This window comes from Gossypium raimondii, chromosome 12, assembly GCF_025698545.1.
Source record: "Gossypium raimondii isolate GPD5lz chromosome 12, ASM2569854v1, whole genome shotgun sequence".
Taxonomy (NCBI): domain Eukaryota; kingdom Viridiplantae; phylum Streptophyta; class Magnoliopsida; order Malvales; family Malvaceae; genus Gossypium; species Gossypium raimondii.
In genome coordinates, this window is record NC_068576.1 from 38,064,366 (window position 1) to 38,092,260 (window position 27,895).

The following is a 27,895-nucleotide window of genomic DNA, read 5'->3' on the forward strand; positions in this document are numbered from 1 at the left end:
TCGGGAATACCTTCCTTAAGCCCATACATAGACTAAGAACTTGGATCCACAAAGCACTAGTATTGGCCACAATGTTGAACCTTAATTTCAACATAAAGGAATTATTTTGTTTTCTCATTAGATGAATAGTGAGAACACCACAAGCCATTGGTTGACAAATTTCCTGCCAATTAACTAAAGGTGTCTTCTTATTCCCTCTTGATGAACCCCAAATAAACTGCCAGACCAATCTTTCGATCTCCTCGCCAAGCTTTTGAGGAAAAAGTATGACTATATAAAAAAATTAGGTATCAGAAGAAGAACTGATTGGGCAAGGGTAACTCTACCGGCAAAGGATAATTGTCTCACATCCCATCTCTGCAGTTTGCTTCGAACCTTATCAACAACAAACCTTAAGGAGCTATTAGTCACCCATTCATGGAATAAAGGAATTTCTTTTTGTATTCATTATGGATCACTAATATGAATTGATTGATAAGCCTTGTTTAGAGCATTGGTTAGAATTTTTATCTGACACTTATGAGAAAATTCTTATTGTTAAAATAATAAGACATTTCAGTCAATAATGTTTAGACGAAGTCAGCATAGGTTTTGATTAAGCAATGGACAACATACTCATAATTTTCTCTCCTCTCTTCATGTTCCTTAATAACCTAGAAATGCAAAAAAAAAAAACTTAAGCTAGGGTGATTACTATTTTAAACGCAATTTTGGATGGTTTGCAAAGAGAATTTTTCTTGTTTATCAATGAAAAAAAGGGGACCAACAAGTGCTGTAGTAGTAAAGCACATTTTACTTTTAAGGGGAAAATGTTGTTCAAACCTCGGGGACAATATTATTGGGTGGGATAGCCACAAACCCCGAACATGAACCATAAAATAGACATGAAAAATACTAAAAAAAATATTAATTGTAATTATTTTTGCTAAGAGAAATAAAAAAAAAGATGAGAATTGAAAAATTTATGCTAGAAAGTTTTGGTCCTCCAAACATTAATCCTAAGACATGTATTTATTTGTTGGCCAATAGTTGCTGTAGCTGTAGAGGAAGGGAGACATACAAGAGAAAGAGACCTTTACAATGGGAGAAAGAAAATGTTTGCATATTCAACCCTTAACTTTTGTACATTTTATTAATTTAGTTTTCATTTAACAAATTTAAATCGCAATATTTACCCATTTTGTTATTTGGTCCGTAATTTTAACAGATTTAGCTTGCAACATTTACATATTCTGTAAACATTTACATAAAATATACAAATATCGAAAGCTATATTTATTATTGTATCACTCAAAATTATGTACAATTGATGAAAAACATTAACTACGTGATTAATTATACTTATTTTTTCACTTTCGAAATTTATAGAGACTAAATTGCTTCAATTTTTTTGAAACGGACCAATTTGCTCAATATCAAAATTGAGAGAGACTAGAGAGATATTTTTACCTTATTTTTATAAAAACGGGCCAGTTAGTTCAGTGGGCCTCAGAAATCTCAGGAGCCCCCAAATTAACACCTTTTTCCCTTTAAAACCCCAATCCTGAAACCCTAGCCCGAGAAATTACCAGCTTTGAGAGCGGCGCTGCACAGCTTCCCCAAGAACCCATCATTCTCAGATTTTCTCTCAGGTAATAATTCAATTCATTGTCATATCTTTTTCTTGTTACTTTTTTCGTGTGATCGTTTCCTTTAAGAATTTCCCAAGAAATTTCTGTTTCTTATATACTCTCGATTTTATTATAGAATATTTATATCGCCTTTTGTTTTAATTGTGTTTTTGTTTAGTGTTTAATAGTGAAACGATGTCCACTGTCGGAGAAGCTGCTTGCTCTTACGCTGCTCTTATTCTTTATGATGATGGCATCCCCATCACCGTATCCTTTATGCAATTAATGTTTTATGATTTATAATTTGATATTTTTGTCGTTCCTCTGATACGATTATTGAATAAAAGGCGAAAAATTAATTATTGATGTTAAAAGAATGAGAGATTCCTGCCGATGAGGCATTGGTATAGTTGGAAAAAGCGGAGGCCTTGGGTTCTGAGTACCAAAATTTGAGACCATCATGCGTAATAATATCGTGGGGTCTTTGAGTCTCTGTTGATATGTGGGTCTTAGTCTGATATAGTCAGGATTGATCTGAATTGTTCCTGTTCTTAATCCTTTGTATTGTAATAATTTATTTTACTTTGTGGTTGTTTTGACATGTATTTGTATATTTTTACTTTAATTTTATCGTACTTGTGACCTTAGAAAAAGAATGAGAGATTTGTCATATGAGTTCTTTTCCTTAACTATGGTTTATAGGCTGAGAAGATTTCTACACTAGTTAAAGCTGCAAATGTCTCTGTTGAATCCTACTGGCCAAGCTTGTTCGCTAAGCTTTTTGAGAAGTGCAACATTGAGGATCTCATAACCAATGTTGGAGCTGCTGGTGGTGGTGCCCCAGTAGCTGCAGCTGCACCTGTTGCTGCTGGCGGAGGAGCTGGTGCTGCTGCTCCACCTCCTGCTGAGGAAAAGAAGAAGGAAGAACCGGAGGAAGAGAGCGATGACGATATGGGATTCAGTTTGTTTGATTAGGTGTGTTTTGGTCAATTACTAGTTATATCACATTAAGGTAGTAACGCTTTTAGAGTTGTATTGCTATTGGTATTTGCATGTTGATTAGAAATATTACGTTTTTGTTGAATGAAGTTGACACTAAGTAGCTCTTTCTTTGTGATCTGTTTTTTTGAATCTTCCTATATATAGAAGTATTATAGATTCTAGACCAATCTTTTTCCCTTCTTTCCTTGTTTAATTCCATTGCTATGCATGCTTCGGTTCCAAATACTTCTCTGTATGTAGTTCAGTATGCTTGGGGACATAATATCATGATTATAGATTGCTGTATCTTCCACAATAGTGTCATTGCTCATTGGTACTCAGCTCTATTTTAATTTATGCTGAAAGTTGGTTATGTGTTGCTTTGTCTATATTTCCTTTATGCAAAAACTGTATTGGTCTGTGGATCATTTAGCCGTAGCCTTTGTTCCAAAGAACATTAACTGAATCTCCTGTCATATGAGGTATGAGGTTTTCAAAACTAGATTGATGGCTGAACCGATTAGGCCACCAGACTGAATAATTGGACTAAATCAATCATGAAGTTGCAAACTTTTTCCTCCTGTCCTAACCAGTTTTGGCTTTAACCGATTAAATTTTTGTCTCAAACTTTCAACCATCACTGAGCAGAATGATGAACTACCCTCCATGACATTTGATCTGAACCGATGGTGCAGACAATTTTGATTCACAAGTTATGAATTTGCGGTTACAGGAATCGAGTTTTATTTTTATTTAAGTTATAATCAATTTTATTTTTTACAATGTAAAAATATTTTTCAAAAGATTTATATTAGGGTTATTCAATTTTTTATTTATTTGAAGAAAACTTCGAAATTTTATCAAAATATTCACAGGTCATAACATAGGGCCTATTTTATTAACTTTTAAAAACCCAAAATTCAAAAATAGTATGAAAATTTTGAAAATTAATTTACACTGAATTGAATTATTATGAATAGTACAAATAATTCAGATCTAGCCGGTGACATTTACTTGGCACCCAAAGTAAAGATCTAGTCGTACTTTTTTTTTTTGGTTCAGAGAGGGATAAAGACATCCCTAGTGATATGTCACAGCATCAGCATCAGCTTGCAGCAAAACAGACAAAATATGAAAGATTCGTGACCACCCTTCTATCCCGTTGTATCGTCGACGGTAGTCATGGCATGCCATCAGTTATCTGATTCGTAGATCGCAACACATAACTGATCCTTACCTCCCATTGACGATCAAGCAATGCAACTCACCCCACTGCCTCGCAGTAGCTCCACTGCCTGTAGAGAGTTCAATTCAAGCTCAATCCGTCGGCACCCTTCTTCCCAAGCTATCAGCAAACCTTCAAATGCCCCCCATAGTTAAGACACCAAAACTGGGCAGACTCCTACATCCTTAGTGTAACCCCAAAGGCAGCGACCGTTATGATCACAAGCAACGCCAACTACCACAGCTATTCTAGACAATGTATCAACCGAAGCATCCATATTCACCTTAACCCACTCCTATGTCGGTTTGCTCCCCGTTCCAATGATGTAAGGAAGTACGACCTAAACCAAGCTGCTGCTGTAAAGCATTTGTCTGTTGAATATTCAACAAGAGATGACTACTCCACTTAATAATTCCTTCCGGCTCAACGTAATTCTCCTTGAAAATACGGCTATTCCGTCTTTACCATAAGCCCCCAACAAATTATACTAAATTGACTCTCCCAATCAGCTTGAACCTTAGGAAAACATGAGAGCTCGACATATTCATCTTTAGCCATCTCTCAGAATTTAACTCAAAGAAGTCAGTGAGCTTACCCGAGAGCCCAAAATCTGTCCAAACGACAATTGCCAAACAACACTTCCAGAGCACATGGTCAATGGCTTCTACAGGGCATCCGCAACTGTTACATCCCATCTGGACTGTAAAGCGATGCCGTGCTCTTTCTACATTAGTGAGAAGCCTTTTATTCAACACCAGCCACATGAAGGATCGAACTTGTTGCGGGCACTGAAGCTTCCACACACGTTTCTACCCATCATCAGCAATGGAAATCGTAAGCGCAACCACCTTACATGATGAACGTATATTGAAAATCCTCTTGGAACCCCATCTCCAACCCAAGGAATCCTCAACATCAGCCGCAACCACTCTTGAGATCCCACGTTGAGACAATAGCTGATTAAATCTCTCCCAAGCCCAAGTTCCATACCACTCGTCATGGATAAGACGGATGTAAAGCCAGCCGGGGCCACCTCCCTTGACCGAACATCATCAATGAGAGGATAGCCATTCGGAAGCCACCTATCAAACAAAAAATCCACCGTTTTGCCTTGCCCAAATTCCAACACAACCCTTGTTTAACTTCGTCCCATACCCGACTAATGCCCCTCCACAGAGGTGAGCATCCAGTTTTAGCAATAGAGATCCGAACCAGACCAATCCATTTGTACCTGTCTCGTAACACCTTTACCCACAAATGATCCAGATATTGAAAAAAAAAATTAGATAAACAAGTTTCATTAGGAAAGAACTATTAAAATCCACCATACGACGGATACCAAGACCACCCTTAACCACATCACGATAAACATTATCCCATTAAACATCTCTCCCATCTTCTGTGGTACCCCAAATAAAAATTCGAATGAGTCGCTCCATCTCCATACACACTTATTGGAACCACCATGGTTTGCATCGCATAGGTGGGAATAGAAGCCAGCACCCCTTTCGCAAGAGAAAGCGACTTTGCTCTAACCAGCAAGATTATTACGCATTCGTTGTAGTATATATCCAAACATATCCTTGGTAACTCCCAAGTACCTACCAAGGTACTCCACTCTACAGAAGCCCAAACCGCTACTAATCTCTACCTAAACTAGCCTCGGGACGTTTTTTTTAAAAGAAGACTTGAGTCTTTTGCCGGTTCCTCTTACAAAAATCATTAAGCATCCTGTTAATCACTGCCATCTGATTCTCATCAACCTTAGGCAATAGCACCACATCATCCACAAAGAAGAGATGACGGACCTCTCAGCCTTATAAAATAATTTTAATCCATATACTTTCTTTTTAAGAATTCAGTCCCTCTACTTTTCATATTTCAAATTTAAGTCCAATTGGTTAAAATTATTTTATTAAATTCACGCTCATTATGATATTATTTTCTTTATTTACATAGCTAGTGATATTATTATTTTATTTACATAGCTAGTAAGTGTGTTTTTTTATTTCAAAATGTCATACCAATAAATTTAACAAAAAAGTTTTAATGATGTTAAAAATTGGACTTGAATTTTAAAATCTGAAAAGTAAAGAGACTAAATTCAAAATAAAAGAAGAGTACAGGGACTGATGATACATTTTAACCATTGTATTAGATTGAAACTTTGAGGACTTAATTGTAACATTTTGAAATTGAAGGATCAATTTAAAATATAAGGATAGTTTGAAGACTTTTGGTGGAATTAACCCTAGTTATTTTCAAAGCTTGAAAACAACAAAGGAGTCTAAGATCTCCGAAAAGAAGCTGGGATCCTTCACTGCCTGAAATTCTTGGTAACAATGAACGTGTTCACTTTCACTACCGGAGATTTTATAATAAAGCTGAATTTTAAAGTGTCAACGACATAGCTTTTACCCAAAATGGAAGCTGACCTCGACACGTTACTTGACTCACACTTCTCCGATTCCGACGACGATTCCAACTCAATCGTTCCTCACCGTACCATCGATGAAATCCTCAACGATTCCGATGCATCCACGTCATCTTCTTCGCCTTCATCCCCTCTCTCTTCTCATCACCGTTCCGATAACCGCCTTGCCCGGTCGAATACCGTTCCGCAAGAATTCGTGGAATTGCTAGAGGAAAGAGATGCTCTTTCAGAAGGACCGGCGGAATCGTCGAAGACTAGTCCGTTCAAGCGGATTGGTGATCCGGTCTGGAGGGTTTCGTCATCATCTTCTTCGAAACAGCTTCCGACGCTGTTTGGTGGAGTGAAATCCAATGCGAAACCAGGGGCTGCGCTCGCGGCTGCGGCTGCGGCGTCGAGGTCGGTTCCGACTCCACATGCGGCTGCTATCAAGTCGAGGAGGGCGGTAAGTGGTGGGGTTCTTCAGAGGGTTGTAGGTAGTGATGATCAGGATGTTAGCTCATTGAATGGGGAATCGATTGGGATTAGCTCGAAATCAAGCGTTTCAGGTGAAAAATTAGAAATTGATGATTATACTAGTGATAATAAAATGGGCGATTTTCAATCTGCTGATGCCCATCAAAATAGTGAGGCTAATGAGAGTAAAGATAAGGAAAGTGAAGCTGAGAGAGTAATTGAACGAATTGACAGCTCTTCTAAGCTTGATTTTGATGACAGCTTGAATAAAGAAGTTACAGTTTTGGGTTCGGGTGAAGTTTTAGATAATGAAATTGACCCTGTTTCTGTGTCTGAGAATTCTCTGGTTCTTGATGCCAATGATTCATATGAAAAGAGTGTTTTGTCTTTGCCTAGCGTTGATCAGGAGAGAAATATAAGTAAGGACTTGGAGAGGGTGGGTTTGGAAAGAAAGAACGTAGCAAGTGATATGCCCAGTTACGAAGATGGTGAGGAAAATGCTAGTGGTGGTGATGATAAAAGTTCAATGAGTGATATTTCAGAGCTTGTAGAGGAGAGACTGGAGCAACTAGAGAGTGAGATGATGAGTAAAAGGGTGGAAAGCAATGCACGTGCTACAATGAAGCCGCTTGAACTGGCTGAGGAGCTTGAGAAGAAACAGGCTTCTACTGGTTTGCATTGGGAGGAGGGTGCAGCTGCTCAACCCATGAGGCTTGAAGGTGTTAGGAGGGGTTCAACCACGTTGGGATACTTTGATGTTGATGCTAGCAATATAATCACTCGGACTCTTTCATCACAGGCATTCAGGCGTGATCATGGCTCTCCTCAAGTTTTGGCAGTTCATCTGAACTTCATTGCCGTGGGAATGACTAAAGGAGTCATCATCTTAGTCCCCAGTAAATATTCCACTCATCATGCCGACAGCATGGATCCTAAGGTGCTTCGATTGCCCTATCTCTTTAATTTTTTTATCTTTGGTTGCATTTCTGCAGAATTATTTGCCTTTTCAAAGTTGTTTAATTCTGCTCTTCTGGTAAAGACAAATTTAAGGGTAGGACAATATTCTTCTGAAAACACATTCTAATTCAAAACAATAAAATTTAGTATCACATTCAGGTTTGATGGGTTGAAATTAGGAAGATGGGATCCTATAAGATATTGTGAGTGCAATAGTGCATTATGACTAAAAAGGCATGATACAGCCGCAGATTAAAGAAGCATATGATTGGAATCAGAGGCTTGTTAAGTTCCTTGACATATTTTACATATCTATTTTTTTATTTGCTTGCATTCACGTGGTGAACCATAGACTGCAATTATCCGTGTTGTATTCTCCTGCAATTGAGGATTGTATGATGAACTTTGAAGCTTCAATATGCATACTTTTTTCAAACTTTCTTGAATTTGAATTTCCATTTGTTATTTATTTTTGTAAGTTAACTTTGCTGTTTTATGATGTCACATGTATTCTAGATGGTGATACTTGGTTTGCAAGGGGATCGGTCCCTTGCCCCTGTAACATCCATGTGCTTCAATCAGCCAGGAGACCTTCTCTTAGCTGGCTATGGTGATGGCCATGTCACAGTTTGGGATGTTCAGAGGGCATCAGCAACAAAAGTTATTGCTGGAGAACATAATGCACCAGTGATACATACATTATTTCTGGGGCAGGATTCTCAAGTTACTCGCCAGTTTAAAGCCGTTACAGGTGATAGTAAAGGCTTGGTGCTGTTACATGCTTTCTCAGTTGTTCCCTTGCTTAATAGGTTCTCAATCAAAACACAGGTAAAGGGCAAATAAGTCTATTTGCATCGAGGATCTACTCTTTCTAAACTTATATTCAGTTGCCACAAATGTTATACTTGTCACATTGATGATGTTCTAATATTGATTGAAATAGTGTCTTCTTGATGGACAAAAAACGGGCACCGTATTGTCAGCTTCCCCACTTCTTTTTGACGGTTCATGTGGGAGCACTTCAGTGACCTTTCAAGGGAATGCTACTTCTACTAGCAGTATTGGTAGCAAGATGGGAGGTGTAGTTGGGGGAGATGCAGGTTGGAAACTCTTCGCTGAAGGCTCTTCTATGGCTGAAGAAGGTGTGGTCATATTTGTCACCTATCAAACTGCTCTGGTGGTATGAAGTCCAGATGATTGCCCAAATTCCGTGTATCTTTTGTGTTGAGGATTAAATTTGCGTTCTTCTGGGAAGTTCACATTCAGCCTTTACTGAGGCCGCCCTTTTTTTTTGCCTATAGGTAAGGCTTACTCCAACATTAGAAGTCTATGCGCAACTTTCTAGGCCGGATGGTGTGCGGGAGGGTTCCATGCCATACACTGCATGGACATGTATGGCGCAGCCTTGTGGATCTTCATCAGGTATAGAGTGATTAAGGTTGTTAAGTTTAAGATTAACAGCTTTCTGAGAGATGACTATGCTGCAGAAAATTCACCGACAGAAACAGCAGAGAGAACTTCGCTTCTTGCACTTGCATGGGATCGGAAAGTTCAGGTTGCAAAATTGGTTAAATCAGACCTAAAAGTATATGGGAAATGGTCTCTTGACAGTTCAGCCATTGCTTTGGCTTGGTTGGATGATCAGGTATAGTTGTTTTGTTTGCTTAATCACATAGGCATTTTATCTTCTTCAGGATTTTATTTTGCATCTAATTTTGCCTTCATAAAACAATTTGCTAATGGAGGGTTTCATGCCTATGCAGATGATGGTGGTTCTTACAATGACAGGAAAACTCAACTTGTTTGCTAGGGATGGAACCCTGATTCACCAAACAAGTTTTGCTGTAGATGGCTTGGGAGGAGATGATCTCATTACATATCATACTCACTTTGTTAATATCTTTGGAAACCCTGAAAAAGCTTATCATAATTGTGTATCTGTAAGAGGAGCATCTGTATATATACTAGGACCTATGCATCTTACTGTCTGCCGTCTCCTTCCATGGAAGGAACGAATTCAGGTTCTACGGAAAGCCGGTGACTGGATGGGAGCTTTGAACATGGCAATGACACTTTATGATGGTCAAGCCCATGGTGTTATTGACCTTCCTAGAAACCTGGATGCGGTGCAGGAGACCATAATGCCCTATCTTGTAGAGTTGCTTTTGTCGTATGTGGATGAAGTGTTTTCCTATATTTCTGTGGCATTAGGTAACCAAATTGGTAAGGTGGAGCAGCCAGATGACCGGGAAAGTAGAAATGGTTCCGTGCACTCAGAAATAAAAGAGCAATTCACCCGTGTTGGTGGTGTTGCTGTTGAATTTTGTGTCCATATCAGGAGGACTGACATTCTTTTTGATGAAATTTTCTCCAAATTCGTGGCTGTTCAGCAAAGAGGTATTACACACAGCTCATTCATGCGTGCAATAATTACTTCAAATTGTGTATTCTCTGTTCAATATCAAAATGGAGATCCATATTGCCAAGTCAGACAATTAATGATGTAGAATCACTATCTTTCTAGTGTAATTGTTATAATTGAAGCTGAGGAAAAGATGTCATGCCTGATATCTGATAAACTTGGCCCTGTTTTTGGTGTTCATTGCACATCCAATAGAGATAAGTTGGAGTGACTTCTTTTCCGTTACAATTATTGGAACTACTTTTTAAATAACATAAATACGAATAGCATTTCATAATTCCTTATTAATTGAAAATCCTGAACCCAAATCTAACAACAAATTTACTTGCATCTTTTTAGGGTAGAATTTCACTGAAAAGTCATTTAAGAGTTTTAATGGCTTAGGCAGAAAACTTGGGAAGATATTGAAGAGTATGATGCTTGGCTGGTTTCAATTATTGCAGATATTATTATTTTCTGTCTTGATAGAATCTCTGAACAATTTACTTTTTTATGTTCTAGATACATTTTTAGAGCTTCTGGAGCCATACATATTGAAGGACATGCTTGGATGTTTGCCTCCTGAGGTACCATTTGATGTTAAATCTGTGCTATACTTTTCACCTTATTATACATTGTAATTATACTTTCACTTTATTGGAAAGATAATGCAAGCGCTGGTAGAACATTACAGCAGCAAAGGATGGTTGCAGCGAGTTGAACAGTGTGTTCTCCACATGGATATTTCGTCCTTGGACTTCAATCAGGTTATTATATGTATTCTACAATTCCGTTTTGGTTGCTTTCTTCTTGTGGTTGTTTTCTTATCTCAAAATTTTCATTATTTTTCCTTGTTTCTGTTGTAGGTTGTCATTTTATGTCGGGAGCATGGTTTATATGGTGCTCTGGTGTATCTTTTCAACAAAGGATTAGATGATTTCAGGGCACCTTTAGAGGAGCTGTTAGTAGTTTTACGAAATAGTCAAGGAGAAATTGCTTCTGGCCTTGGGTAAGTTAGACAGGCATGTGGATTAAGAGGGTGCACGATTTTTTTACCCGTTTTCACTTGATTGGATTCAAGATAATACTTGCTTAGTTGCATGATGTCTATTTTCTCTGGAGAGATACAAGCTATGTAACTTAGGTACCTTTTGCTCTTTACACCTTGGATGTTGGACCATTCTTAAGTCTTAACCAGGTAAGTAACCTGTCCACGTGAGCAGTCCAACCCCCGAAGCATTAAAGTGCCTCTACCTTACTCAGCTTATTTTGGCAAAGCTTGAACTAAAACAAAGGAGTCAGTGCAATGGTACATTAATTACCAGAAACTAACACTTGGGAGTTGGGAGTACCTGTTTTAATTACTCTCTTAAGATTTCTGTTTAGTAACATGTGGAGGTGAAATGGTATGAAAGTAATAGTGCTGACCTTGAGGTTTAGTCAGATATACTCTTGTGGCTTGCTTGTTTAATTACCTAAATAAAACAGAAGCAACGAGATATATTGGAGCAACTTCTGGCACTCTATGTTACTTCACAAGTTTATAAAATATTCTCTCTATGTTGTTTGAAAGTGAGACCCTTGTACAAATTTTAGGGAAGAACAAATTGCATTGTTTAATGGCAATATTTCTGTTCACTTTATTTAGATTAATGGTAATTTTATAATATTGTGGCATTTTAAATTCATTATAATTTAATTTTTTATTTCTTTTGGTCTTCATATTATTAGCTTTCTATCATTACTTAAAGTAGTTCATCTTATCAGGTACAGGATGCTTGTTTACTTGAAGTACTGCTTTACAGGTCTTGCTTTTCCACCAGGTAGGAGTATTGTTTTATCTAATTAGTGAAAAGATGCATTCTGTTAATTCAATTTCTCTTTTGACAATTAAAAACTAGTAAATAGAAACTTTCTTCCCTGGCTATATGAGGATCTAGAATTGGGATGATCTATAAGATATCAATTGACCTGGACTTAATGTGGAATTTATTAGTCTAATTGCTGCTTCCTTCATTGGCATACATTTGAAATGCTGTTGAATGCATTAACTTATTGAAAATGGCATCTTATATTAACTTTTTATGTTACGTTTTGCATTTCTGAACTAGTACACACTTGTATGTGACATATCCTTTTATGATTTCATGTTTAGTCGTCAGTTAGAAATGGTTAAGGCTGATCATTTGCACAAAGTTATTCTAAGAAACATATACACCATTGATTCTGTCAGTTATCATTGAAATATCACAATTTGCTATCCTCAGGCCAAGGGACTCTTCCACCATCACGCTTGTTGTCTCTTAGGACTGAACTTCTGCAGTTTTTGTTAGAGGTTTCTGATTGTCAGGATAAAAAATTAGCTTCAACTTCGGCTTTTGAAGGGGCATACCTTAACCTGTATTATCTCTTAGAGTTGGATACTGAGGCCACTTTAGATGTTCTCAAATGTGCTTTCATAGAAGAGAAATCCCCTGAACCGGACTCCTCTTTTTCTGAATCTGGAGATGCAAATGAGGAAGCTAAAAAGGAGAAAGATTTGATGGCTGAATCTGAAACAATGTTGGTTCAGAAAACCATTGGTGCTCTGGTTCATGTTCTTGGTAAGAATACCCTTCAAACAGATGGGCTTGCAAGCTATGATGACTCTGAATTTATCGAAGCATGGCCTACAAAAAAGGACATGGGATATCTGTTTGAGTTTATCGCATGCTATGTTGCATGTGGAAGAGCTAAAATCCCAAAAACTGTTCTAAATCAGATTTTGGAATACTTGACTTCAGTAAATGACAGTTCACAAAGTGTTTCTACCATGAGTACTGAAAGATCCAAAAGAAGAGAGAAGCAATTACTGGCACTTTTGGAGGTAGTGCCAGAAACTGATTGGGACCAATCTTATGTGCTACAGTTATGTGAGAATGCATGCTTTTACCAGGTATCTTTATGGTGTTATGTCTTGAGTTTTCACTGTGAGCATAATGCAAGGGTTTAGATTTCTCTCTTTGTGTCTTCCTTAAGCTTGTCTTGTTATGTTTAGGTTTGCGCCTTAATTCATACCATCAGACATCAGTATCTTGCTGCTCTCGACAGCTATATGAAAGATGTGGAAGAGCCAATTCATGCCTTCGCATTTATCAACAACATGTTAATGCAGTTGAGCAATGGAGATTTTACTATTTTCAGATCAGCAGTCATCTCTCGAATTCCAGAGCTGGTTAATTTAAGCAGGTTATACTGGTTATGAATTCCAAAATTGTCACCTTTTCTTTTGTTTTCATCTTTAAAAGATTGTTTCTGCTGTTGTAGAAATTATTCTTCCCTTCTTGAACTTGTGCTTTTATGATCTTTTGCAGAGAGTTGACATTATTCTTAATTGTTGACCATTTTAAAGAAGAAAGTTCTCATATCCTATCTGAACTTAACTCTCATCCAAAAAGCCTTTTCCTTTACTTAAAGACGGTCATTGAGGTTCACTTATCAGGCACCTTCAACTTCTCTTGTTTAAGAGAAGAAAAGATTGTAGATGTCTTGAGTGAAAAAAGGGGGAAAGAATCAGAAAAAGTCCTTAAAGCCTACTTGGAAAATTTGTCTAATTTCCCCAAGTATCTGCGACATAATCCTCTTCATGTAACTGATGGTATGATTGAGCTTTATCTGGAGGTAAGTGCCTATTGACTGCAATACTTATTTAATAGCATACAACTGCCTGACTCTCCCAATAGAACTGCATAGCTTTAAGTCACTTGTATGGCATTTTTTATTTGTTCTACCATTCATCTTTCATTTTGTATTAGCTGTCTTCCTTAAGTTTTCAGGTTCAGGGTTTATAATAATCAGAAAGGAAATTGCTTACTGAAGTAAAATATTTGTTCTTATAATATAGGTTGGCCACTTTTCCTGATCCTGCCTCCTGTTTTTCCTTTTACAGTTATTATGTCAGTTTGAACGGGATTCAGTGCTCAAGTTCTTGGAAACTTTTGATAGCTATCGAGTTGAACACTGTCTCCGCCTGTGCCAGGAACATGGAATCATAGATGCAGCTGCATTTTTATTAGAAAGGGTTGGTGATGTTGGTAGTGCTCTTTTGCTTACACTTTCTAGCCTTAATGATAAATTTACAGAGCTTGATACTGCCATCGGAAATGCGGTCTCTAAGGTGTCTTTGAGTAGATCTGGTAGCATGGAGTATTTCAACTCTGTTTTGAAAATGAAGGAGGTTTGTACCATATATCTCTAAGATCTTTTTTCTTAATGATGGAATACCTTGATGTCATTTCTGATCTTTATTGAACAGGTGAATGACATACGCAATTTATTGCAAGCCTGTATTGAATTATGCCAACGGAATACCCCTCGTTTGAATCCAGAAGAGTCTGAGATGCTTTGGTTTAGATTACTTGACTCGTAAGTCCAACATATTCATAGATTTGCTTTTCTTCAAAATTTAAACCTCATACTTTTATGTTTTTCAATGTTCTGCTAAGTTTTGATAAACGAGGTGTGTAAAACCATGGGCTGCTTTAGATAACTAAAAATCCATCATTTATTTTTGTATCTTCCTTATTTGAATTTGAAACTCATTAATTTTGGCACAAGACATGATACCATAATTGTTACAGTTAAAAGTTGAATGAAGATACCATTGTGTGTGATATGATGAGTACATCTGTGGTGAAATCCTCCAAATGATTAAAGAGTACATCTATAATGAAATACCTTCAAATGATTAAAGAGTACATATATGCTTATCATCCTCTGAATTTCAATGCAGATTTTGTGAACCTTTGATGGGTTCGTACTGCAATGATAGGGTATCTGAGAAGGAAAATCATGCGGGACTGGTTGGGTCATTGGGCTCTCAAGATGAAGAAGAATGCATAATCAAGTGGAGGATACCGAAATCTCACAAAGGTGGTCATATATTGAGGAAATTGTTCTCTCAATTCATCAAAGAGATTGTTGAGGGAATGATAGGATATGTTCGTCTTCCAACTATTATGTCAAAACTCCTATCTGATAATGTCGGTCAGGAATTTGGAGATTTTAAGCTTACCATATTGGGAATGCTCGGAACTTATGGCTTTGAAAGAAGAATTCTGGTATGTTCGTTCGTTTTGAATATAAAGATTAGTTTATATACTTGTAAACGTTATTCTCCTGATGTTTCCAGTTTATTGTTAGAACTAACTTGAGAACCTTTACCTGCATTGCAAACCTCAATACTTTGAGTTTAGTCCCACAGCTGATGCTATAAATCTAGAATTCGGCTCTTCTAAAAGAAAAACTATGATTCTGTTGGCATGTTGTATGTACTACACCAGTATACATCACTAGGCAACAAAAATGCAGCAAGGCTGTATTTCTGAATTATCATTTTACTTCAGTATAGTAACTGTGCCCTACCCTTCTCTTTTAAGTTACATTTGGTTGCAACTCGGGGTACTCCTCTTTCAGTAATACTTTGCCATGAATCATTTTAATATTAAAATCTTGGGTGAATCTTAGTTGTTGCTTTTTTCCTTTTTTTCTGTTAAATTTCAGGATACTGCAAAATCTTTGATCGAGGATGACACATTTTACACAATGAGCTTACTGAAGAAGGGAGCTTCTCATGGATATGCACCTCGAAGTTTATTATGTTGTATATGCAACAGCCTTCTTACCAAGACCTCTTCTAGCTTTCGTGTTCGGGTTTTCAGTTGTGGTCACGCAACTCATATTCAATGTGAGCTTCTGGAAAACGAGTCATCAACTAGAGGCTTGTCGTCTGGATGCCCTGTTTGTTTGCCCAAGAAAAACACTCACAAATCTAGAAGTAAATCTGCTTTTACAGAGAATGGTTTAGTTAGTTCGTTGCCCTCAAGATCCCAACCAGCACAAGGATCAACATTACACCCTCACGAAAACGACACACTAGATAACTCTTACGGCCTTCAACAAATATCGCGGGTAAATCTATATCTCTGCTTATCATATCTGATTACTACTTTACTAAAGCACTTACATATAACTCAATTTGGGGTTTTTTCAGTTTGAAATATTAAGTAACCTTCAAAAAGACCAGAGATTAGCCCAGATAGAAAATTTACCACAGTTGAGGCTTGCACCGCCGGCGATTTATCACGAAAAAGTGAAGAAAGGAAGTGGAGTATTAGCAGCAGGGGAAAGCAGCAGTCAAGTAGGTGGAATCCAAAAACCAAACAAAAACAAGCAACTCAAGGATCTAAAATTAAAGGGATCATCTCTCAGATTCCCACTAAAATCAAGTATTTTTGGTGAGTTGAGTTCAGTTAAATTACTTTTCTGGTTGCTCTCTATTTCAATATCGAGCAAATTGGAGCAATTTAATCCCTCTTGAGAGAGGCCAGAAAGGTCTTTTTTACCGATACCATCCTTCTTGTTTTTTAACCTTGGGGGAATTTGTTTTGCAGGCAAGGAGAAAACAAGCAAACCATAGGAGAGGATTGGCACGGTAAATTATACTGTAGATGAACTCACACACACAAAAAAAAAAAAAGAGAGTTAATTTAAGATGCATGATGATTTTGAGGTTTTGATTTTGTTAAATCCGTGTTGGAATAAAATTTTCATAGAAATATTCATCATGGGGTTCTCTTGGCTATCAATTTTCATAGGAAACATTTCTTTGGCTGCCAATAACTTCTTATTCCTTAATAGAAAATAAATTCAGTTTGAAGGAACAAAACATAACCATATTTGAACATCAATTTAATTTAATTGTGGAAAGGAATTTGTCTAATTCAAATTAGAATTAGTTAGACCCTAGAATTAATTCTATTTGAATTTGAATCTAACTCAAATTAAAATTGGTTGGAGCTTTGGACTAATAATGAAGTATACCACACTTGATCCGATCCAATCGTCGTATTCCAAATGTGAGATAATAGCGGCTGCAGATTTAATTCAACATTCAAAAGAAGAATCATATAAACAAATTAAGTTTAATCATGAATTTTAAGACTTAAATATATCATTATTTTAAATTCAGGTTCTAGTTAGCTTACAAAAGCTCTTGTGAATCGCTAGTAACAAATAAGGGATCAAAATGATAAAAGACTTATAATGGATTCGGGTCGTGACATTGAAGAATGTATGTCATGACACTAAGGATATCTAACTTCTAGTGTCGCGACTTTATTAAGGAACGTCGTGATTTTAAAAACAACAGTTTGATGTCACGGCTTCAACAAAGGAATGTCGCGACTTTGAGGACAGTGATTTGATGTCACGACTTCAGTCGGAGAATATTGTGACTTTGAGGAAAATTACTCAAAAATGGCTTATTTCTTACAAAATTACTAAACACCAATCCCATTTGGTCAAAAATGATCCCAAACAACACCTTAATTAAGACTAACTTATGAGACTCAAAAGATCATATTTAAAACATCATACATACTTATTTCAATACATACACCCTAATCACTTACATACTTGATAAATACTAAACTTTCCCACCATCTAGTTAATTTGACAAGTAAGAAACTAATCATCCAAGTAACTTATTACCACATTTCAAATTCATAACATATCAAATAAACCTGTGCACAAGAGGATCATAGGGCTTATAATAGCAAAAGGATTTAATCAACAATATATAACAAAGAACTAGACATTTTCTAGGTCCATCATAACAAGATTAAGCTTAACCCTTATATACACGAGTTTGACCAGTACTTACAAAAGACCCACAACATTTGGTACAAAAATAAGCATACTTTTCTCACCTTATGGATAGTGTAGCATCCGCTCAAAGCAGGCTTCGAGGTTCCAAAAGCTGGGAATCTATGCGTAAAGAAATAACAGTAAGTAAGCACTCAATGCATAGTAAGTTCAAATAGAATTCATGATACTTACCTTAATCTTAGGTGAGCATATTAAATACCAAGTGAACTAAGCACACATAACATTACAAGACAAGGTAAGCATAAGTAAACATATATAATCAAGTATCAAAAATCATAATCACAATCAAAAGCATCAAAGAACCATACCATTTCTTACGTGATCATATAATTCTCAACTTCCAATGAACTATTCTTCTATACCATAATAATTATATTTTCAAAAGTTCATGACATATCAATTTCATTTTTCATTCCTTAATTTCATTTTCAATTTAACGATTAGCCTATTACAACCTTAATAAAAATAAACTTAGACACGGGGTGAATTACACCACACCAAGATAGCTCAAAAGAGCATGAACTACACTACACCAAAGCATCTAAGTGAAAAGCCCGCAGGCAACAAATACATATACATATGAAAACGCATTCACCACCACACCAAAGTCTCCGTAGACGCAAGGCATATCCGATGATCCGCAACAAATGCTGAATTCTACAATGATATAACATACTCTTCGTATTTCCATCAAAACCCATAAAGAAATGTGCATACGACCATATTCACATGCCCACTGTATCCTAGTCGTTCTATCAAGTTTACGTGAGTGTTTACCATTTACGAACCTATACAAGTTTTGACAATTACGTGACTCATTCCATAATGCATAGATTACAAGCCATAGCTTAATACAGAATACACATCTCTCATGTAACTCATAAGAACATCATTAGCCATTTCTTTTGACTCATTTCAATAAGTACATCACTTTGCATAAATACATGATTTCCATCCCACTAATCAAATGAGATTCATTCTACTTATTCACCAACTTATATTCATTCATTAGTGTCTTGTTGCCAAGAATGTTAAGTTTATTGAATACTCAACATGTTATATAGTTAGCAACACTATAAACATGATGACACATACCAACACACGTAACTATCAAAGAAAGATAGTGAATTCCATGAGAACTTACCTTTCAAATCACAAAATGAGTAGATATCATTCAAGGCTTAATCAACAATTTTATCGTTTCCTCTGCTTGCTCTGACACCCTCCAATTCTTTCTCTAATAAATCATACAAATCTATAATTAACACCATAATTTAACAACTAATAGTCACTCAATGACAATTCAAATAAATGATAATGTCATGGAATGCAAAATCTCTTAGTAACCGTTCGGACCTGTTATCCAAAATTTCTCATATCTTTCAACTTTCTCAATCAAATTGAAACCTAATTTCGTAATTTTTCTCCAAGGACCTTGAACTATTATTGTATACTAATTAATTATATAATTTTTATCTCTTACAATTAGATCCCTAGTAATACAAAAAAAGTTCTTTAGCAATTACTTAAATTAACTTAATCACAACTTTACCCACTACATTGCTAACAAGATTTTCACCTAATTTAAATTTAATCAACCAAGTAATTCATAAATTTAACACAATTTTTATACTCCCTTCAATGATAACTTGAATGACTTTTAACAATTGAAAATTTTAACTTATAGATCAACTTTACTATGCTAAATAGATTAAAAATCCATATAAATTTTAGAAGGAAAGTGTAACAACCCGTTTTTGAGTCTGATCGGAACAGTGGTTTTGGGACCACTTAACTGAGTAAAAATATTTATTATATTATCTTAATAAGTTTTACAGCATGATGGAATTATAGTATAAAAATTTCATTAAGAATTTTTTTACCGCTTAAATACTTAATTTGATAAAAGGACTTAATCGCATAAAATATAAAAATAGCATGCTATAAGTTAAGAGTATTTATTTGCTGATAAGTTGAATGAGAGGTCCTTATTATGTTTTTGGACCAATGATAGTGGTGCTGGTCATAAATGACCTTAAAATATGTGAATTATGCTTTTATTTCATTAAGGTTAATTTGGTAAAATGGTTATTAATATTGAATTAAAGTAAAAACAAAACAGAAAGTGGCAGTCATTTGTTTTTCTGCATGTTTATGAAGTTTAGAAAGCCAAAGTCATGGCTTTTACATTCGGCCAAGCTTAGATTCTCAATTAGGGTATGGTTTTTATTTCGTTTTTAATAATTTTTACGTTTTTGAGATCGTTGCTTTGTATTCTAGCTAGCCCGTACCTCAATTTCTGAAAATTTTGATGATTTTGAAATGTGCCATTGTTGAATACTAGTATATTTTGAAGTGTTATGCTAGATTATTGATGGGTATTGAAATCTATACAAGTTTTATAAAGTAAATTTTGACAAAAAGATGAGCATCGTGGATTTAATTAAAAAATAGAAATATTATGTTAGAAATGTGAAATAAATGAAAATATGGACTAATTAGAAGATATATAGTATTCGGCTAAGGATACGTATAAAGAAATTTCGTATATTTTGTGTATTTGTGAATTAAGAACTAAAATGTCAAAATGTGAAAATATGATGGCTATTTTGTAAAAATGCCAAAATATATTTACATGGGTTGGATTGATTGATTTGGTGAATAAATGAGTTAAATTTGAATTTGTATAGATCAAGATAAACAAATACCGGAACTTGATCGGGGGAAACAAAAGTTAGACGGGTAGACGAAATTATACGAGCAATTACGAGGTAAGTTCGTGTAGCTAGAATTGAATTATTAAATATTTGTAATTGTCCAAAAATGAATGTATGTAAGTTGAATGAATGATCCACTTGAATTTTAAATTACCGATATGCTATTATATTACTGTTTACATGAATGCAAATGAAATGTTACAGATACTATATACGTTATATAGATTTGGTATAATAATAGGCATTGAATATTAAATTTTGAGTATTTAAATGTATGTATTTAATTATATTAAATATATAAATACGCATATGAATTGAGAAATTGAGCTATTGATTTTCATTTCTTAATTGATGAAATTGGATAATCTTGAGCCGTTTGAACTTTAGAAAATCGCTGGACACGAGTGACTTGTCACTAGGGTTACCGTTTGGTCGAGTTCCTGCATTTGCTGCGGACTCACCACAGCTTGTATGAGCTTACCGTTTCAGCTCTACGGAGCTTACCGTTTCAGCTCGATAGAGCTTACTGTTTATCAGCTCGGAATGAGCTTACCGATCATGGCTCGGAAGAGCGAAAATGACAATGAATTGACGAATTTCTGATAAATACACTTATAGTGTATCACCCGTGTATCCCTCGATGTTCTAATAGGTTCAACGGGCATAATTATTGTTACTGATCATATGAATAAGTTATATAATTATTTGGATGAATTACCATTGATATGTATAAGTTACTATTGATACGGAAACATTTCTATTATTACTGATGAATTATAGGTTACACGAATAGGATGAAATTGATATAAATGCTATATGATTTACATGAATTATTTGTTTTATGAATATATGAATTATATGGACGACATGATATATTTAGCTATATGACTAACTCGTGGATGGTGATGTGAATAGACTTTGTGGACAAATGAGTTGAATTTAATTGTTTTAAATGCTTAAATGTTAAATTGGCAAGTTTAATTCTATATTATACGGCTTACTAAGCTTAATGCTTACTTCATTTATTTTCTTATGTTCTATAGACTTCGGAAGCTAGCTCGATTTTGGACTAGGTCGGAGATTTGCTATCACACTATCCAAGCAATTTTCGGTACTTTTGGACCTTTTGTAAATAACGTAAATATGACATGTATAGTTAATTTTTTGTATGAATTTTGGGGTTTGATCAAGTTATGTGATATGACTTGAGTTGGAAATGTTTAGTTTAGAATGGAAACATTATGTGTTATGTTCATTTTGGGTGCACTTTGATAAATGGTATTTTGGTATATTTGAATATATAAATGCCTTGGTTGAAATACTGGAATTGGGTTGGTTATATTTGAAATTTTGCAGGGGGTTTAATGTAAAAATAAGTTTAAATGTTTAAATTTTTATAAAATAAAAAAATGAATGAATGAAATCGATTAGTAAAATTTATATGAATTATGATTTATTTTAATATGTTGGTTGTATATTTTTAAATTATGTGTAAATTGTTTGATATGTCCGGTAATGCCTCATAACCCTGTTCTGGCGACGGTTTAGGGTTAGGGGTGTTACAAAAAAGTTTACCTTGACCAATTTTGACCGATTATAGAGGATGAACTTAAACCTTCTTTTCATGATAAAAATGCTATCTTCTCTCCACTTTCACATTTATTTGATTTAGTTTAATATAATATAATAATGCATTTAATCACTATAGTCTTTTAAGATAGTGCAAAATGATGGCTTTTATTAATTCAAAACATTAGCCATAATTAAATATGGGCAAATTGCCCTTTTGATCCTTGGTTTAATCGTATCCTAAAGACTTGATGAAATTCTCAATTTGTCACTTACAACGTAGTCCTTGTATTATATTAGATATTGTGCTTAATTAATCACTAACTAAATTAAAATTTTAGAACTAACTCGACTTAGATCTCAAAATCAAAATTTTTGATATTATCGAAAGATGAGTCGTTACAAATTATCTAACTTTAAAATGGTTGGACTTCTAAATAATTTGGAATCAAAATTTTAACTTGAAAGAATTCAAACATAAAATTATTCAAAAATTAAATTAAAATTAAAATTTTAAAATCCGAAGGATTCTATTTGTCTACGTACAAAGGGACGCAATTGGAAAGATAGTAGACCAAATCAAAACCTAATTTTACCAAACCCAAATTTTCCCATAGCAAACCATATGGTTAACAGCCAAAACCTCCCTAAAACAAGAAAATATAAGCAACAAAAATCTATTATTGAATTTTTTGGGTGTGTTTACAATTAATGTATGTCATTAAGTCATCATCACCTAAACACCAACATCCTTCCAACGCTCTCTGCGACCATTCCCACGCCTTTTCCCCTTGTTTTCTCCGCCCCCATTGTTTCTTTCCTCTCTTTTATATTCTCCTCCCCACTTTCTCTTCCTTCTTCACCTCCCATTTTCTCTCCTTTTCCTTCTTCCCTCCCCACTAGGAAGAAAATGGCTACAGCTTTCTCACCTTCCAAGTTTGCCGCCCAACCATTCCCTCTCAACACCACTTCTCAAAACAACCCTCTTACAATTCCCACTACCGCCTCACCCTTCCTCGGATCCACCCGCAAACTCATCCGCCTCAGTTCTTCTTCCAATTTGAATATTCGCCGTCGATCTGGGACCGTCGTCGCCGTCTCCGATGTCGTCAAGGAAAACAAATCCAAATCTACCCTCAATCTGGTAACAACCCCATTTTTACTTTCTTTATGTTAATCTGTTTCATACCAAATCTGTGGGTTTATTTATTTATTTTATGTTTAAATTTCTTTTTTTTTTTTAAAAAAAATTAGTTAATTACAAAAGAGGAAGGGTTGGAATTATACGAAGATATGGTATTAGGAAGAGCGTTTGAAGACATGTGTGCTCAGATGTATTACAGAGGCAAAATGTTTGGTTTCGTTCATCTTTACAATGGCCAAGAAGCTATTTCAACTGGTTTCATTAAGCTCTTAAAGCAGCAAGATTCCGTCGTCAGTACTTACCGTGATCACGTGCACGCCTTAAGCAAAGGCGTCTCTGCACGTGCTGTCATGAGTGAGCTCTTCGGTAAGACCACCGGCTGCTGCCGTGGCCAAGGTGGATCGATGCATATGTTCTCGAGGGAGCACAATGTGCTCGGCGGGTTCGCTTTTATTGGTGAAGGGATCCCTGTTGCCACCGGTGCGGCTTTTACATCCAAGTATAAGAGGGAGGTTTTGAAAGAAGCAGATTGCGATCATGTCACTTTGGCATTTTTCGGGGATGGGACTTGTAACAATGGACAGTTCTTTGAGTGTTTGAATATGGCAGCGTTGTGGAAATTGCCCATCGTGTTTGTTGTTGAGAACAATTTGTGGGCTATTGGGATGTCTCATTTGAGGGCTACTTCTGATCCTCAGATTTATAAGAAAGGACCGGCGTTCGGGATGCCGGGTGTTCATGTGGATGGGATGGATGTATTGAAAGTGAGGGAAGTGGCTAAGGAAGCAATTGGCAGAGCTAGGAGAGGAGAAGGTCCAACATTGGTGGAATGTGAGACATATAGGTTTAGAGGACATTCATTGGCTGACCCTGATGAGCTTCGTGACCCTGGTAAGCCCTTCGTCATCTTTGCTTATTTGTTATTGCTAGGGCTATTGTTACATTGACAAAACAAGAACAAGTTGCATCCATGTGTTTTGTGCTAGTCCTAAAATAGTCTTAAAGTTGAACTGATTAACTCTGTGTTCCATGGAAATATGTTTGTTATATTATGCTTGAAATTAAAGTGTGGGGACTGAAAGATAAAATGATTCAATTTCTTGGTTCTTGTTTGGCAGCTGAGAAAGCTCACTATGCTGCCAGAGATCCCATCACAGCACTGAAAAAATACCTCATTGAGAACAGTCTGGCCAGTGAAGCAGACTTGAAGGCTATAGATAAAAAGATTGATGAGGTGGTAGAGGAAGCCGTTGAGTTTGCAGACGAAAGCCCTGTTCCTCCTCAAAGCCAGCTGCTCGAAAATGTATTTGCAGATCCAAAAGGTTTTGGAATCGGACCTGATGGCCAATATAGATGTGAGGACCCAAAGTTCACTGAAGGCACTGCTCAGGTCTAAGCTTTCAAAATAGGAGGTTGATCAAAACTATTTTTGTCAACTTATTTATTATTTCATGGTCACATATGTTTAGTTTGTGGTAGCAGTCACGCGTTCACTTGATTTTAGTGTTTATTGTGTACCAAGTATTGTCTCCTTTAGGTTGCCTATCCATATGAAATTTTGGGTTCGTGACATACTTTCCATTTGTTATTTTGGATAAATTGCTTTGAATGGCAAACCCCAAAGCTTGGTAGGCTCTATTTCCTGCCATGCTCATAGTTTGATGGTCTTCATATTTTTCTTGTATACATTTTGCAAGTTGGGACCATTTTCAATTGCAACACCAGAATGAATTAGGCCCAATTTTCAATTGCAAATAGGTAATGATTTTACAAATAAAATTGCTCGAAGAAACGTTTTGCATCTGCCACCAACCACCTTGGTACCCGGCAAAAAGGCCGGTGGACCATGGAAACACTTCTTCAAGACTGTAATAAAGTGAACCTTTATTGAAACAAACAGCTTGCAGCCATTGAAGCTTTTCTTTATGATGGCTTTTATGTGGATCCAAATATCAGAAAGCAGATGGCATCTCTGCATCAGCAGCCTCCCTTTAAAGGGTGGGGAGGCAGACACCCAATCATCCAAATTACCTGCAATCACCACACTATACCAATATCAAGCCACCAGAAGCAATAAAATGTCTTTATATTGGTGAAAGTACATGTCAAGTCTCTCTATTATAGGATTTGGATCAAATGAGTCCTCTATTATTAAATGTATTAATCTAATCCCTTGAATATTAAAAAGAATAAAATAAAGTTAAAGTGCAACAAAGTAAACATTTAATATTTAAAAATTTTCAACCGTTACTAATACAAGGACTAAATGACATTTTTTAAATGATATTTGTTAATTCTGTCGAAATTTGGTCTTATTTAATTCTTTTTAATAATACAGGAACTAATTTGATTCATTTAATAGTAGAGGAACTAATTTGATCTTATATAAACAGAACTGCCAGGTACATTCACCCTTTATAATTGCAATATCCAATGGTTTTGAATTGCTTCAACAAGTTTGCTCAAAATACTAACCAAAAATATAACTAGGTGCTTATGTTCCCGTCCTTGGAAACAAATCATCCTAACAAGAGCTCAATCTTACTTAAACATTGTGCTAAGAAAATACTGAAAAACAGACAGACACATACCTGGATTAACACCTCAACAATCCTGGACACCAGGGAACATATATAGCCAATGAAATCTGCATTATCTGTAGTAATATACAATATCACTTTGATCTATTTCTTATTTTCCTAATCAAGTAATTCTCCAATCCAATGCCTGCCTCTACTATTCTTGTGTCTCTTTTAATTTCTACCTTTATAACCTCTTCTAAAATCTCCTCCATTTTCTCTGTTTCATAATCTTCACAGATTGTAGGAACTATCGTTCCCCAAGTATCCGTATGCGGTACTTCCCGGAGCTCAAGCATTTCCCCTAGCACTTCAGTAGCTGCATCAATCTTACCAACACTGCAAAACCCTTTGATTAAAGCATGAGAAACTGAAAAATGTGGCGAAAACCCTTTTGACAACATTTCCTCCATATACTTTTTAGCCTCATCAAACATCCCTTGATCACATAACCCTCCAACCAAAGTCCTATAAGAAACCAAATTAGGCAAACACCCATTTGAAGGCATATCCTCAAGAACCTTAACAGCATCCATAGCTCTTCCTTCTCTACAAAAACCCAATATAACAGTATTATAATGCACAATGTCAGGGTTACACCCTTTAACTTTCATTCTACAAAGAAGCTTATAAGCTTCTCTAAGCTTCTTCTTCCTACACAAACTATTCAACAAAGTAGTATAACTCAATGAATCCGGTTCGAATCCTTTATTCAACATATCTTCTAACAAATCTACAGCTCTATTCACTTGACTCTTCCTGCATAGCCCTTGCATTAATATCCTATAAGACTCGACATCAGGCATAACGTCTCTTTCAAACATTTTGTTGAACAGTTTGTACGCAATACTCAAACCCCCGTTCAAACAAAAAGCACCCATCAAAATGTTGTAAGATTTGGTATTGGGGAAAACACCGTATTTATGGGCAGTCTTGAAAAGGTCGAAAGCAGGCATGATGAAGTTACGATGAGAAACAAGCAGCTCGAGGATACGATTTAAGTGTCTGGGTAAAGGCTTAACGTTGAATTCAAGCATTTTGTAGAACACACTGAGAGCTTTCTCCGGTAAATCAGCTTCGGCGTAGATTTTGATGAGGTAAGAAAAGAGAGTCGGGGTTACCCGATATTGATCGGATTTGAGACGAACGAGAAGGTCGTCGACAAGAGAGAAGTGCTTGGAACGGCCGAGTTTGAGAATGAGGACGAGGAAGGAAGAGTAAGAGTGACGAAAACCGGGTTGGGTGGTGGCGATATCGAAGATTTCTTTAGCGAGGAGAGGGTCGGACTGGGCGGATATCAGTTTCAGGACTCGCGTAGGGGAAGCTATTGGCGACGGCGACGGTTGCCGCTGATTGGGCGGTGGATTCGGAGATGAGGAGTAGAACAAGAGGAATGAAGGGTTTATGAGGGAGGTGAGTGAACGAGGAACAGTTGTTACAGTTTTGGAGGAACGTAAGAAACATTGAAGCATTGTTTCGTTGTTTGGTTTTTGTCAGCGAGACCATTGATACCAGCTCAATACATACACTTGAACATAAGAAAACGAAAAATAAAAGGGTAGACTACACTCATGGTCACTTTTGTTTACCTTAGGTTACGTTTTAGTCACTTATGTTTGAAATGTTACGTTTTAGTCATTTACGTTATCATGTTGTAACATTTTAGTCATTGAGCCATTAATAAATCGTTAATGGTGTAATGTAGTGACGTGACACGTTAAATCATCATTTCAAATAAAATTTTAGGTTAAATTATACAATTGATCCCCATATTTTTTTCGTTTTAAGTAATTTAATTTTTTTCTTTTATGTTCTTTAAACTTTCCTTTTTTTTTCCATTCTCTTTTGTTTCTCCCTCTGTTTTCATATCTTTCCCATTTCTTTTAACATATTAGGAAGTCGAATTGGCAGTGAAAAAAAAAGTAGGAAGTCGACTGTCATCATTTACCTATAACCAAAACCCTATAACTAAAAGCCATAAACCCATACCATGCTTCTTTCTTCACTACCAATTTGACTTCCTGGTATGTTAAAAGAAATAAAGAAGGTAGGAAAACAGAGGGAGAAGCAGAAGAGAATGGAAAAGAAAAAAAAGAAAGAAAGAAAGTTAAAAGAACA

The 27,895-nt window shown here is 36.0% G+C and overlaps 4 protein-coding genes and 1 long non-coding RNA gene across 7 annotated transcripts; 4 read left to right on the plus strand and 1 right to left on the minus strand.

The window, feature by feature from the left end:
• The first annotated feature begins 1,503 nt into the window (after window positions 1-1,503).
• On the plus strand, window positions 1,504-2,779 carry LOC105763967 (60S acidic ribosomal protein P1). 2 transcript variants are annotated; one of them, XM_012582373.2, is made up of 3 exons: window positions 1,504-1,631; window positions 1,789-1,877; window positions 2,313-2,779. In XM_012582373.2, the coding sequence occupies exons 2-3, from the start codon at window positions 1,806-1,808 to the stop codon at window positions 2,583-2,585; spliced, it is 345 nt and encodes a 114-aa protein (XP_012437827.1). In that variant the 5' UTR covers window positions 1,504-1,631; window positions 1,789-1,805; the 3' UTR covers window positions 2,586-2,779. The 2 variants fall into 2 exon arrangements, with proteins under 2 accessions (XP_012437827.1, XP_012437828.1); XM_012582374.2 differs by having other exon boundaries at window positions 1,512-1,631; window positions 1,799-1,877.
• A 3,321-nt stretch (window positions 2,780-6,100) lies between these two features.
• LOC105763964 (uncharacterized) lies at window positions 6,101-16,666 on the plus strand. The gene is made up of 19 exons (XM_012582367.2): window positions 6,101-7,640; window positions 8,177-8,488; window positions 8,604-8,840; window positions 8,962-9,082; window positions 9,148-9,305; window positions 9,424-10,057; window positions 10,584-10,648; window positions 10,727-10,828; window positions 10,928-11,070; window positions 11,829-11,884; window positions 12,329-12,996; window positions 13,099-13,289; window positions 13,415-13,721; window positions 13,990-14,277; window positions 14,356-14,465; window positions 14,833-15,160; window positions 15,603-16,010; window positions 16,093-16,336; window positions 16,493-16,666. Exons 1-19 carry the CDS (start codon window positions 6,240-6,242, stop codon window positions 16,516-16,518), a joined length of 5,799 nt encoding a protein of 1,932 aa, XP_012437821.1. The 5' UTR covers window positions 6,101-6,239; the 3' UTR covers window positions 16,519-16,666.
• A 3,256-nt stretch (window positions 16,667-19,922) lies between these two features.
• Window positions 19,923-21,760, plus strand: LOC105763970 (uncharacterized). Its single transcript, XR_001124488.2, has 3 exons — window positions 19,923-19,985; window positions 20,459-20,539; window positions 21,529-21,760. It is a non-coding gene; the product is annotated as an uncharacterized LOC105763970 (long non-coding RNA).
• Window positions 21,761-22,759: 999 nt separating this feature from the next.
• LOC105763965 (pyruvate dehydrogenase E1 component subunit alpha-3, chloroplastic) lies at window positions 22,760-24,869 on the plus strand. Its single transcript, XM_012582368.2, has 3 exons — window positions 22,760-23,198; window positions 23,309-24,089; window positions 24,317-24,869. The coding sequence occupies exons 1-3, from the start codon at window positions 22,770-22,772 to the stop codon at window positions 24,592-24,594; spliced, it is 1,488 nt and encodes a 495-aa protein (XP_012437822.2). The 5' UTR covers window positions 22,760-22,769; the 3' UTR covers window positions 24,595-24,869.
• A 56-nt stretch (window positions 24,870-24,925) lies between these two features.
• LOC105763966 (pentatricopeptide repeat-containing protein At4g01400, mitochondrial) lies at window positions 24,926-27,297 on the minus strand. Of its 2 annotated transcripts, none has more exons than XM_012582370.2 (2): window positions 25,790-27,297; window positions 24,926-25,229 (listed from the first exon to the last, which is right to left on the minus strand). In XM_012582370.2, exon 1 carries the CDS (start codon window positions 27,247-27,249, stop codon window positions 25,873-25,875), a length of 1,377 nt encoding a protein of 458 aa, XP_012437824.1. In that variant the 5' UTR covers window positions 27,250-27,297; the 3' UTR covers window positions 24,926-25,229; window positions 25,790-25,872. The 2 variants fall into 2 exon arrangements, with proteins under 2 accessions (XP_012437824.1, XP_012437825.1); XM_012582371.2 differs by having other exon boundaries at window positions 24,926-25,243.
• Window positions 27,298-27,895: the final 598 nt, after the last annotated feature.

Excerpts from the sequence above, each read along its gene's own strand:
- LOC105763967 (XM_012582373.2), top strand. The coding sequence starts at position 1,806 with ATGTCCACTGTCGGAGAAGCTGCTTGCTCTTACGCTGCTCTTATTCTT. Across the intron at positions 1,878-2,312 it reads ATGATGGCATCCCCATCACC|GCTGAGAAGATTTCTACACT; the intron begins GTATCCTTTATG and ends TATGGTTTATAG.
- LOC105763964 (XM_012582367.2), top strand. The coding sequence starts at position 6,240 with ATGGAAGCTGACCTCGACACGTTACTTGACTCACACTTCTCCGATTCC. Across the intron at positions 10,649-10,726 it reads TTGGATGTTTGCCTCCTGAG|ATAATGCAAGCGCTGGTAGA; the intron begins GTACCATTTGAT and ends TTTATTGGAAAG. Across the intron at positions 16,011-16,092 it reads GCCTTCAACAAATATCGCGG|TTTGAAATATTAAGTAACCT; the intron begins GTAAATCTATAT and ends GGGTTTTTTCAG.
- LOC105763965 (XM_012582368.2), top strand. The coding sequence starts at position 22,770 with ATGTCATTAAGTCATCATCACCTAAACACCAACATCCTTCCAACGCTC. Across the intron at positions 23,199-23,308 it reads CCAAATCTACCCTCAATCTG|TTAATTACAAAAGAGGAAGG; the intron begins GTAACAACCCCA and ends AAAAAAAATTAG. Across the intron at positions 24,090-24,316 it reads TGATGAGCTTCGTGACCCTG|CTGAGAAAGCTCACTATGCT; the intron begins GTAAGCCCTTCG and ends CTTGTTTGGCAG.
- LOC105763966 (XM_012582370.2), bottom strand. The coding sequence starts at position 27,249 with ATGCTTCAATGTTTCTTACGTTCCTCCAAAACTGTAACAACTGTTCCT.